Source organism: Dasypus novemcinctus, chromosome 5, assembly GCF_030445035.2.
Source record: "Dasypus novemcinctus isolate mDasNov1 chromosome 5, mDasNov1.1.hap2, whole genome shotgun sequence".
In the NCBI taxonomy this organism is placed as follows: domain Eukaryota; kingdom Metazoa; phylum Chordata; class Mammalia; order Cingulata; family Dasypodidae; genus Dasypus; species Dasypus novemcinctus.
In genome coordinates this window covers 31,699,252-31,712,291 of record NC_080677.1, presented here as the reverse complement: position 1 = coordinate 31,712,291, position 13,040 = coordinate 31,699,252, and the positions used below count along the sequence as shown (strand labels likewise).

The window sequence follows — 13,040 nt, the reverse complement described above, 5'->3', positions numbered from 1 at the left end:
CTGTGCTCCTTATCAGGGCAGGTCACACTTTTAATGGAGGCTGAATTCCTATAGCACCGTAAGCTAGAAAACATGCAGTCAAATGCTCATCAAGGATTTGGGTAGAGCAGCAGGAAGCTGCTTTGCCAATGGACAACTCAGAGCTCTGTTCCTTTTGACCTCCCTCCCTTTCCCTTTCTTCCCATTCTTTCCCTATAGGTCTGTAACCTCAGTTTGTCAGCTCATTTGATCGTTCACCGAATGTTTGGGAAGAAACAGAAACTCCAAGAAAGTATTATCAGCATAGGAATTTATTTGAATTCAAAATAATGAGGCTTTATTTAGAATACTGTAATAATCATCTCAAGTAACTATCATCGTTGGCTCTGCAACAGTCATGTCATTCGTTTGAAGTTCAAAAATATGTATTAAGAATGTACAAGGAAACAAAAGTATAAAAAACAAGTTTGCTGAGCATCCGGAGTTGTAACAAGAGGTACACACATTAAGATACTGTAACAGAGCCCAACTTATAAAACACACAGCAACAAGCTCATTTGCTTTATCTACTCTCTGGAAAATAAGTTGGCAACCTCAGTAATATAAGACTATCACAACAGGATAAGCTTCCTGAGAGATGCAGGGAGTAATTCACTAGACTTCCTTATACTAATCTCTTTCCTCACATCAATTTCTTTTCTTTCCTTAAGATAGGGTTTTTCTTGTTGAAAAATATTTGGGTTTATTTGTAAAGTGGAGTATATAATATCCTGATTGAAGTATATTCAATGATTTAGTTGAATATGCTAAAAAGGTCAATCAGCTGGTTAGTGGCTTGCAGAGAGGAAAAAATCAGTTAACATATATTTGCTAAATATACTAAAAGAATAAGCAGTTAAAAATGGGTGAAAAATTCTAGCATTTACTGTGGCCTAGACAATCAAAAGCAGCCTGGTGACCTTTGATTAAATCCATTTACTTTTGGAGTGAGCTATAAGGAGGCTCCAGGGTAAGAGTCTGGTTTCCAGCAGTGTCCATGGCTGAAGGACAAACTCAGAAGGTCTCCTCCTCTCGTAGAAACTGGAACACAGATGAGAAGTCTTTCTTTGAGTAGCCCTTTGCACACATTACCCTGTAGATCTGATGTGCCAGACTGCCCAGAAGGATTGGGCTCTTTGTGTTGGTAGCAGAGTCTTGTGCTAACCCCAGATCCTAAACCACACAAGAGGGAGGAGGGAACACAATGAGACAAATGGTTAAGGCTCAGTTTTCGAACTGTGGTTCTTAATGCTTTGGTTTCAAAGAAGGAAAAGTGAAATCTGAGAAAATAAGATACTTACGAGCACTAGCGTTTTTATATATATATTTTGTATATTATGCTTTCATAACTGTGAAATTGCTCCAGACAGAAACCTTGATTTCTGAATGTCCCTCTCCTCCACCCTCCACAAGGCCTATTTGTTTTGATATAGTTTTGGACAGGAGATATTACACGGCTGTACTCACACAAGGAGAAATGCATTATGGTAGTATCTTTTTCAAATTTGTGGGAGCCTGTAAGCTTAGGCCAAATCTCATTATGGAATTACTGAATATCCATTCAATCTCTTATTCAAAAATATTTAGCAACTGCTATATGGGACACTGTTCTAAGTGCTAGTGACACAGTCATGACAAAATCAAGTCACTGTTCTCAGGAAGCTTACTGCCCAGTGGGAAAGAGAATCAAAACGAATAATAAAATTTCAGGCAGTGATGAAGAGCAAAGAGTGGGATAGCAGGGGAAAGAGTTATGGTAGATGAAATATTTAGGGAAGACCTCTCTGAGGAGAAAACAGTTGAGCCAAGGTCTGACTGTTAGGAAGTAGTATTTTGTTGAGAGCTGAGGGAAGAGAGTTTGGGGCAGGCAGAACAGCATGGTCAAAGCCCTGAGGTAGGACATGGCTTGGATATTCAAGAAAAAGTAGGAAGGCCAATGAAGCTGAATTAGAGTAAGCAAATGAGCTAGGGATAGAAATGCAGCTGGGATGGGCAAAGGTGGATGAGGGAAGGTTTTATATACTATTGTAAGAAGTTTGGATTTTATTCTAAGCAGAATGGGACAATCATCTCCACCACAATCCTTTGAAATCTCAGAGAGCAAATGCTTCATTACAAGAGAGCGTTTCAGAGAACTTAAGTATGTTTTAAAATAGACAAAATTTAACATTATAAGCCTACTATATTTTGAGTGTAACTAATGGATACCCACCACTATAAAAATGAAATCATGTCTGTACTTGAACTATCTAGGGTAGATGGAGGACACTGAAGATACAGATAATTAAAACAACATCCCCCACAGTACATTTGTGATTTTATAATAGCTGCCAACAAGATTTACTTCTTACCATTACCATCCCTTTCTCCTTTCCCCTACCAATGAAAAAGTCAACAATCAATGAAATCAGAAGACAAGACACAAGATATGAAATGTTTTTCCTCTTTAAGGAAAATCTTAACCAATAGCACCTACTCAAAGGAGAAAATGATTCAAAGAAAAATAATGTATAAAGAATGAACTAAAGCTCTAGTCTCCTGAATATATATGTTATTGGTGCAAACATTATTTTGGGTTTATTTGTATGCTTTTCACATATAAACACATAGATTTGGAAAATCTACTTAACCTTAAGTTCTTCTAGAGCTTCCACAAAAAAGCGAGTTTAATCATTAGCCACAGTTAACAAACGTGGACAATTACATTGGTGCTTAAGCCCAAACAGCAGACAAACTGTTTTTGTCACATCATTTTACATATCTGCAAGATGGTTTATTTTAAAATGAAAAAAATCTACACAGAAAGACTGGATTTCATTTTTAACCTAGCAATATACTAGGATATAACAACACACAGTTATCATAACACATTGAGGAAGAGACAACATGGTCTAGAAGATAAAAACCAAAAAAAGGGAAACTAAAATAGCTTTGGGGGTTGCTACCTTAAAGGACAGCGATTCTAAAAAGAGTAAGGTTTATCAATCCTGAAATGTTAGAAAAAGAAGCTATCTTCTGAAGTTTATAGCGTATTTTTTTTTCTTCCCCTCCCTGTCCCCTCCCCTGCCCTGCTGTTTTTGCTGTCTGTGTCCATTCACTGTGTGATCTTCTGTATTTATTTCTCTTGTCTTCTCGTCTTTCTCCTCTAGGATTCACTGGGATTCGATCCTGGGGAGCTCTGATGTGGAGAGAGGTTCCCTGTCAATTGCGCCACCTCAGTTCTGGTCTCTGCTGTGCTCCACTTTGACTCTCCCTTTCGTCTCTCTTTTGTTGCGTCATCATCTTGCTGCGTGACTCACTTGCACAGGCATTGCCTCGCCTGCAGACACTTGGCATGCTGCGTGGGCACTGGCTCACCACACAGGCACTCACGCGGGCACTCAGCTCACCACACAAGCACTAGGCTTGCCATGCGGGCACCTGCCTGGGCACTTGGCTATGCGCAAGCACTGACTCACCATGCGGGCACTCATGTGGGCGCTCAGCTCACCGTGCAGGCACTTGTGTGAGCACTTGGCTCACAACCTGGGCACTCGGCTCACCAAGTGGGCGCTCGGCTCACCGCGTGAGCACTCAGCTTACCACACGGGCACTCAGCTTGCCACACAGGCACTGGCTTGCCGTGCAAGCACGGTTTCTCTTCTTCTTTTTCACCAGAAGGCCCCAAGAATCAAACCTGGGTCTTCCCATATGGTAGGCAGAGGCCTTATCACTTGAGTCATATCTACTTCCCAATTATAACACACATTTTAAAAATAAATGAATATTCTACCACTAACCAGACAAAATATTTATGAATTCATTAGCTTAGTGGGTGATTCAGGAAAAAATACAAAACAATTACAAAAAAGTTTTAACCAATTAATGGAGACCCAAGTAATAATGTCTTCTAAGGAAATGGGTACATGGGGGACTAACACTGATGCCAGGAGAGTTGTCATGACTTCCCACAAGTTGTTCGTTGGTGCCCAAAGACAGCTTTTTAAAATGGAGAATTCAGAAGAACTATCTAATTTTCTATTGATTATGTTATTATAGCCAAACACCCTATGCTAGAATTTTATGATGTTAACACCTAGAAATGCACAGGCCTCTACTTAAAGTGCTTACATCATATTCCCTTACACATAGTAAGAGATTTAAAGGCAGTTGAACAAAACATTGCATAAGTAAAGCCTTGATCTGTTCAAGCAGGTCTAACTGCTTTAGTCGATGTATCATCAGTAGGGATTTCATTAATCTCTACAAATCAAACATATGGGGTATTCTTGCTAATGGCTATCTGAGATAATGAAAAAATTTTTAAGTTCTTTTTAAAGTACTCTCCTTCTAAGTAAAATTAAGAAGTTTTCCTCTTATAAAGGAAATGACAGGAAGTGGATGTGGCTTGAGTGCTTGAGCTCCTGCTTACCATATGGAAGGTCCCAGGTTCGGTTCCTGGTGCCTCCTAAAGAAGATGAGCAAGACAGGAAGCTGATGTGACAGGCTGGTGCAATGAGCTGACACAACAAAGAGACACAAGGAGGAAAATCCCATGAGCGACACAACAAAGCAAGGAGCAAATATGGCTAAAGCAATTAGATGCCTCCCTCCCACATGGGAAGTCCCTGGTTTGGCTCCAGTGCCTCCTAAAAAAAGAAAATGAGACATAAGGACCAGACATAGCGAGTGCAAACAACGAGGGGGGAGGGAGAAATAAATAAATCAATAAATCTTTAAAAAAAAAAAGAAATGACAACTGTACTTCATAGAGGAAATGAGAGCAAAAGAGAAGGGTAATATCCAAACTTTCATACTACTACATTGTCTTATGCTAATAATTGAGAAAACTATCTTTTATTTTCAAGAAAATAATCTTAAAGGAAAGATGGTTAACAGTGGCAGATTCTTTCTGAGTAGAGACACTGTAGAAAAATGACCAAAGTTAGGGTGAACACACGGGAGTGGGCAAGCAAAATGGAGAGTAGCAAAACAAAGTCAGAACTGCAACAGAATGTGGGGCTTGACAAACTGATTTCCTTTGGGTTAGAAATCTGTTTTACTTATTATTATTTTATTTGTTATTTTCTCTGTTAGAGCCACCGGCAGTATTTTAGGAACCAAATAAGCTAACAGGCCATAACCCACTTCATATAGGTAGATAATGGAAACTGGGCATAAAGGAGAGTCTTTCATTCTTCCAGGCACCCCAAGAAATCACCCTGCATTTTTAAATGAAAACAATATACTTAAGGAGGATATACTTTATTTCCAATGACTGCTGCACAGCACTAATTAGAACAAGCAAACTCTTAGTCAGACTCTAGAATACAAGTTACCAGGAGATGGAATGGGGATAGGGAATGGGAAATTAAGGCTTAAAATGTATAGGGTTCCTAATTGGAATGATGGAGATGTTTTGGTAATGGACAGTATGGATGGCAGCACAACATTGTGGATGTAATTAACAGCACTGAAATATATATCTGAATGTGATTAAAAGGGGAAATGTTAGATTGCATATATAGTAACAGAATAAAAATTTTATAAAACAATCCTCAGAACTACACTACATAAACAGCAGGGAACCCTATGCTCATGGACTATGGTTAGTGAATAGTACAATTATAAAACTGTGCTATCATCAATTGTAACAAATGTTCCACACCAATGCAAGGTGTTAATAATAGGGTGGAAAGAGGGGAATCCTGTATTTGAGTATGATTGCTCTTAAAGCCACAACATCTCTAATATAAGGAAACGAATTTATTTTTTTTAAAAGTCCCTGTGCAAGCGGGCGCGAAGGACAAACGCTGTGAGCTGATGCAACATGATGGCTCAAAAAAGACACACAAAGTGGAAAGACAATGAGAGACACAACAAACCAGGGAGTTGAGGTGGCTCAAGAGATTTGAGTGCTTCTCTCCCACATGGGAAGGTCCCAGTTTTGGTTCCCAGGGCCGCCTAAAGAGAAGATGAGCAGACAGCGAGTGCAAACAATGCGGGGTGAGGAGGTGGATAAATGAAATAAATCTTAAAAAAAAATAAAGCACCTCTGTGAAGGATATGCTAACCTAAATACAAAGGATAGACTGGCATAAAAATAAAAATATTCCTTAAACAAAACACAAGAAGAAACAAAACTGCAGAATAAGAAACATAGTTGCAAACACTTTCATCCAATACTAATACTTCAATACTTGAAGAATGCTGACATGTGCCCAAAGCTGGGGTACAGTGATGAACAAGAGAGCTGCTGCCCACCCAGAATCAGTCTGTTGTGGGAGAAAGAATTAAACAAGCATTTATATCATGGGATGGGAGCAGTGCTCTGGGGGGGGGGGTTGGGGGGCACAGGCTGGGGAGCAGGGAAGGGCCTTCCAGGCGAAGGGATGGCTAAGCGCAGGTCTGAAAGATGAGTAGGCGTTAGTGAGGTGAGAGCATAGGCAATCGGTGGTGGTGGGTGGGGAGATGAGGGCAAGAATGATCCAGGCAGAGGGAATGATAAGCATGAAGCAGGTGAGAGAACAAGAGGCAGGAATGAGTTCTGTCTGGCTGAAACAAAGGGTGGGAAGCAGGAGGGCAAAAATGAGTCTGGAGGCCAGCAAAGACCTTGTGAGGCATGCTGCAGAGAGGAACTTTAATTATAGGTAACTGGAAACCATTAAAGAAACTTAACAGAAATGACAGAATCAGGTTTACATTTTAGAAAGACCACTCTGGCTATGGTGTGGAAAATGAATTGGAGAAGATTAGGATGAAAGACAAGAAGGTCATTTAAGGTCTGTTGTGAGCATCTAAACGAGGGTAGGCTAAGGTACCTGTAATGGAGGAGGAGGGAATCAAATGAATACAAGGCACAGTCAAGAAGGAGAATGCACAAAACATCCTGGGGAATGAGGGAGAGTGCGTGAGTATGGTATCCAGGTGCATGCACTATTACTTATGTAACCAAAGCAACAAAAAAATCAAGTGGAGAGAAATAAGCTCTATGCAGAAGTCTGAACACCTGTTTGTCTAAAAAGTATTTTCTAAAGTTGAGATTGCAAATGACAGAAGGCCAACTATTTGTTTATCAAATGGCTCATTTAATTCACCATAAATCCATATATACTCTTAAAATAGGAATTTAGAAATCTAGTATCATCTGGGAAAGAGCCCCTCATTTTATGATGGATACCTACAATGCCAATGCATTATTGACAATCAGAATTCTTACTTGACTCATTCTAAAGATTTGGCAAATTACCATAAGTTAATGATGAAGAATAAAATGTTACCAGCTCATTTTATTTTTAAAAATCCAAGCACAAAAGAAAATTCCTGGCCCATTTTTCTCATCCAAAAGGCCAGGAATAAAAACAAACAAGATCAGGAATTTTATCTAAGCTAGTTACTTACTCATTTCCAGTGAAAAAGTGAATCAGTATTCTAAGAATCTTACATTCTGGGAGAGATATACACTTTGTTAAAAGAAAAGATGGGGAAGAGGGAGAAGAGAAACAGAGAGGAAGAGAGAGAGGAGGAGTGAGAGAAAAACAAAGACATATAAATTAGATCATTAAACGTTTTCCCCACTCTGCTGGGTAGTTTTTGTACCTTGGCCATGAGTGTTGCTCCGAATCCACCCTGATAATTATTAGCCGAGGGAACTCCATCCATCACCCCCGGGACAGGATTGTAAGTGTCGCTTGACCAACACCGTCCTGAGCTCATATTTAGGATTTTAGCCAATAGTTTTGGGTCAAGCCCTAGCCTGTCAAAGGTCAAAGAAAAGAAGTGTTAAATGTCAAAATGTGCAAGTCATGCATGACTTCTTTATGTAAGAGGATGTTCTATCTTGTCTCTTATTTATTATATGTCTTCAAAAATCAAAGTGGACTGATATGAGAGTGAGGAATTCAATCCTAAATTATAGGGTATTAAAAGCTACTGATTAAACAAGATGATTTCTGAGGCAGGACATTTTACACTTAGAGAAGCCTTCTGCATTACCCTACTTTTAAGAAGAAATAACACATGACTGTATAAAATTGTTGTTGGTTTACCATGCGCATGAGTTTTCTAGTCTTTTGGACATTACTGCATTTATGTGTCACATAAGAACCTTCAACCAATATGATAATCTAAGTTCTACATTGCTTACTCACAAATGATACATTTCAAAAAGAAATACTGACAGATAAACGGTGCATCATGGGAGTCCGTGTGGGTGCATTTATATGTATGTTTATTCCTTTAGCTTTTATGAGAACAAATGCAGGAGATGAGCCATAAGCAGTAAAAAAAAAAAAAATCTTAAGGGAGGCTATCATTATAAGAAGACATTTCTTACTGCAAACTTTTCCTTATTTATTAAATCTTCATTAGACAATCTTGCTTATGAAGCAAGTCTGCACAGAGTTGTGACATATGCTATCTATTCAGAGACATGCATTATAGTTCTGGGTCAACTGCTGATAAGGTTACTGATCCTGATAAAACAAAGCTTGCCCAAGCGGAAACATCATTTGTTCTATCACTGAGCTGATGGCATAAACGGCTGTTCAATATGGACTCTAAAAAAAAGAAAAGAATCAAAATGCTATATTACTTTGATTCTAAATATTTAATATAGTTTGGGAAGCACAGTTTTGCTAAGTATTACTGAGTCAAGTTTCAAATAAAACTTTATACCCAGCAGTTTATTGGTTTCTTTCAAGCAAAGAGCCATTATTAAAAAAAAACAGTTACAAAAGTGTTTGACTTTTTCTTGAAACCAACCTCTTCCAGGAAAAAAAAAAGATAGGAAAGAGACACATACATGTTAAACAATTTGTTCATTTGGCATGCTTAAGGTCTTGTTTACTTTGTGTGTTCAAAATGCAAGTCTGTTTATTTCAAAAGCTGAATATTTACCATGGCCAATGAAATGTGTTTCCAATGTTAGGGCCGGGGGCTGGCTAAAAGCCATGATATGTAGGGACTTACTGTGTAACATAACTGGTACATAATCAGACTTTTAAAGGTTGGGTGGCATGCCATGTAACTGAATTCACATAACTGGATCATGTTATAATAAAGGTTTTTTACTATGGATTATAGCAGATATAGAAGATTTGATTTAAATCAGCTATCAGACATTCTGCTCAATTGTAGATGTTAGAAAGAAACCTAATAATTTCATTTAATCTCTTATAAAGATCCAAGTTTGTTGCATGTGCTTTCTTTCCCCTTTTAAATAAAATTTGGCTACCAAGAGTCTGTTGTAGCATATGACTTAGGAAACGATATGCTTAGGAAATAATTGTGAAAGTTAATTTGCTATAACTGCAAATAAATTCTCTAAGCAAAAATGTTCAAGAATGTATATGTCTAACGTGATTCATATTCAGGGAGTATTTTTAAAGACACCAAAACATTGCTTTTCTCTTCCATTTGAAATACAATTCAGGGGCTTCCTAATTTAGGTTTTCATTAAAAATGGCTCTTAAAGAAGGAGAATTTCTCCCATCATTATAATCTCACAACAGTCTTTATTGCCAAGGAAATTCATACTCTATCTGTAATACCCACAGAATGGTGAGCAAAGCTTAGTATCCTAATTTTGTATAACCCTACATTTTTCTTGAATGTTCAAGGAAAAATATTGGCATTGATTTATGGAAACCCTCTTTGGTGAGCACATTACTATTTAGAAGCATCCTGAGGGACACACACAAAATCAGGTGGCAGTTAAGCACTTACTTTTCAAATCTGGTGCTCTTCCCCACTGTGCCGAACCCCTTTAGGAAATGGCTACTTCCCTACCCAGCCCCCACAGCAAAGTGTATCATTAAAAAGAGCAAGTTAGAAGTGTTTTGCATTTCATCTTTGTGAGGATTCTTTCACTGGCACATACATAACTGACAGTTAAAATTAGGCATGATATTAAAATCAGTTACTGAAGTCCTCTGTCTTCCACTGTGCCCAAAGCTTGTAATGGTTTGAAACCAGCTAGAATACACAGTAATTGTCATTCAGAGTCTATCCTAGAACGTCATGCTTCACTGGAGAAGACTGAGTTTCCATTTGAAATCAACAAATTAATCCAAGACAGGTATCTGAAAGGGCAAGTTTAATAGGAAGCAGCTACTGGGCTCTCAACCATGATAAAATGTTATTGCTGTTTCCCTGTAAATTGGCTGGGAACATATGATACTTTCTGCATAAGAGTCCCATCGCTGTTCAGGAGATATACAGCTCAAGCCATCAAAAGGATGACAGTCTGTCAGTCCCCATAATAACTTGCCACTGGACGTGGTATGAGAGTGCGTGCTTGCATGCATGTGGCCTTACAATTGCTGGAACGTTCTCTGAAATAAAGAGAGAATGAATTCATTGCTCTGACCACATATATAATCCAACTCAAATAAACATCACTGTGTCAAATTTATTCACCTTTAAAATACAAGAATTTTAAATCAACTTTTGGGAGAAGTGAAAATGATGCACAAACTGTAAAAAATTAAAAAGGAAGAGTCCAAACATCTGCCATCACTGTAACCAAGGCTTTAAGGGCCAAAAAAGTTATTCAACTTATATTCTCCATGAGTATCTATACTGTTTGGCTTTACGTAAGTACAAAGTGAACTGCATCACTAAATTGGGATGTATTTATCAAAGGAAGAGATCTAGAAATAAATGTCAGACCATGTCAATTTTAATCATTCATTCACTGATTCAACCAATGTCTAATAAGATCTGTTGTTTGCAGTTGCTGTGCTTAGAGTCAAGTAGACCATAAAAAAGCTAAGACGACACTGTGTCTGCCCCTCCACGAGTGGGTGAGTTAAGACGTACACCTAGAGGCAGGAAAAGTGCCATATTTTATTCCTTCCCTCTCTGTCTCTCTCCCTCCTTCCTCTCCTCATTCATTCGACAAATCTTCATTGAGTGTCTACTATCTTCCTGGTGTGTTCTTAGGATATAACAATGAGTAGAAAACCATTTCCCTTCATGCAAACTGCATTCTAATTGTGAAGACAAGCAAAAATCAAACAAATAATTTTATGTAGCCAGATGGAGAGAAGTGTTTTGAAGAAAAAACAATTAAATTCAAATACCAACCATCTCTACCACCACAACATTAAGAGCTTGCATGTTGTTGAGTACCTACCATGTGACAGTAACTGCTTTAAACAATTTACATGGAGAAACTCATTTAACAACCCTTTGGATAGATACTGTTATAGATGAGGCAATGGTAGTGGGAAGAGGTTATGTTACTTGTCCAAGGTTACAAAACTTAAATCTACTGCAGAGCTGGGATTCAGACGTAGCTAGCCCTGATCCTAATCTAATCCCAAACCCCAGCCATCCTGCATCTGACTGGGTCACGTGGGTGGTGAATTTACCAATATAATGACATTTTATCAGTTTATTAGGAAATGTGGTCAAACATTTTGCCCTTTGTTCAATTTATTAGGGTATACAACTAAGAGGCTTCAGTTGATCACCTAAATGAAAGGGCAACATCTTCTAATAGCAGTATCCAGGAAATTAAAATTATGCTTTTGGGAAAGTTCTCATCTTGAACAGCCTTCCAGAAGTTCAAGTGTTTTAAGTTTCTTTTGGTGAGAAAAGATAATATGGTTTTTCTGGAGAGGCCTGGGCCCTGGTTGGTAATGCAAGTTACTTGATATATCACCTATATATATATTGCAAATCAATTCCTGGTGGAGCAAAATATAGAAAAAAAAAAAACCTCGCATTATCAATGTTGCTTTTGTATAATGCACAGGACAAAACATCCCTGATGCTTCAAAGAAGGGCACTTTCAGTGCCATGAAACTATGCTTCCAAGTCTTAAGTAGTAGAAAGGACTAATCAAAAAAAAATCTCAAACAATGTTTGTATAACAATATTTTTTACTCTTTACTTTTTAACAGTATTTCAAAATTTTACTAACATCCTCAAGGACTCATTGTAAAAGAGCAAGTGAGACCACAGGGTCAATAAGAATTTTAACCTGTAAGATTTTAGTCTTCTATTAAAAAAAAAAAAAGGAACACATTAGTGTTCCAGGAAAAACACTGACTTATGAGACTGAAATTAATCAGAAATGATCACTTCATAGGAATAACTAACTCAATTTGTAAATGTTGACATTAATGCTCTAAAAATTTTCACTTCAGAGTGAACAGAATATAAATGTGGCTGAACCACTCTGATGCTATACTACTTTGTGGGAATTTACTACTTGGGAATTATTGCTTGCTGATGCCAATTTTCTCTTTCACCTTGCAAAGCTCAATAAATCGTGGCTGCTCTCTATACTCTATTAGAGCAGCAATTCTGTCATTTTAAACCACATCTGTAAACCATGGAGAAAAGACAATAGCAGATGCTCTCATTTTTAGGGCTTTCTAACCACTAAGAATCTTTATATGATAAGGTGATAAATTCTAATGTTATGAAAATAAGCAATTCATTAGTGCAATCCAAACCACCAGAAACTTATAAATTACTTTAACAGTTAAGTAAAACTAACGAGTTTCTGCCTTGTGTTCAAACATTAAATATATGCTCAGTAACAGTAAGGTATGTAGAGTTTTGGAAAAAATTAAGCATTTAGGAAAGTTTCATACTTCTAAATATTATTTTTGATCATAGGGCCTTCAAGGCCAACAATAAGGGAAACTGTATTTATTGCTTCTGCTTTGAATGTTTCTATTTGGAATTTTATCACTTTTCATTTTCTCCTTGATAATAAACCCACCATTAGACCATGGTTTTCAATTCACTGTATATAAATTGTATTCAATCGATTTTCCTACCATTCCTTATTATAGCTGCTTTTTTGGAGTTAGAACTTCCACAAACGTGCCCTACACAAAGTTTCATTTTAGAATGGCAAATGGTCATCTAGTAATAGTTTTGAAAGGAAAATAACTTGAGGAATGCCAGAGGATGTATCACTATGCCTAAAGGACATCTTGATCCAGTGATGCTCAAGGTAATAAGTAGAATATAAAATGAACTGGCAATGAAGAGGGGGGAAATCTTGGTATAGTATAACCTAG

At 37.7% G+C, this 13,040-nt stretch overlaps 1 protein-coding gene across 1 annotated transcript in view; it reads right to left on the bottom strand.

The window, feature by feature from the left end:
• Window positions 1-272: 272 nt before the first annotated feature.
• Window positions 273-13,040, bottom strand: part of HIBADH (3-hydroxyisobutyrate dehydrogenase) — a 134,515-nt gene continuing 121,747 nt past the window's right edge. The window contains exons 7-8 of the mRNA XM_004446982.5: window positions 7,597-7,753; window positions 273-1,191 (exon numbers count right to left, since the gene is read on the bottom strand). Of these exons, the coding sequence (XP_004447039.1) occupies window positions 1,033-1,191; window positions 7,597-7,753 (316 nt within the window). The 3' untranslated portion in view covers window positions 273-1,032. The remainder of the gene's footprint in view (window positions 1,192-7,596; window positions 7,754-13,040) is intronic.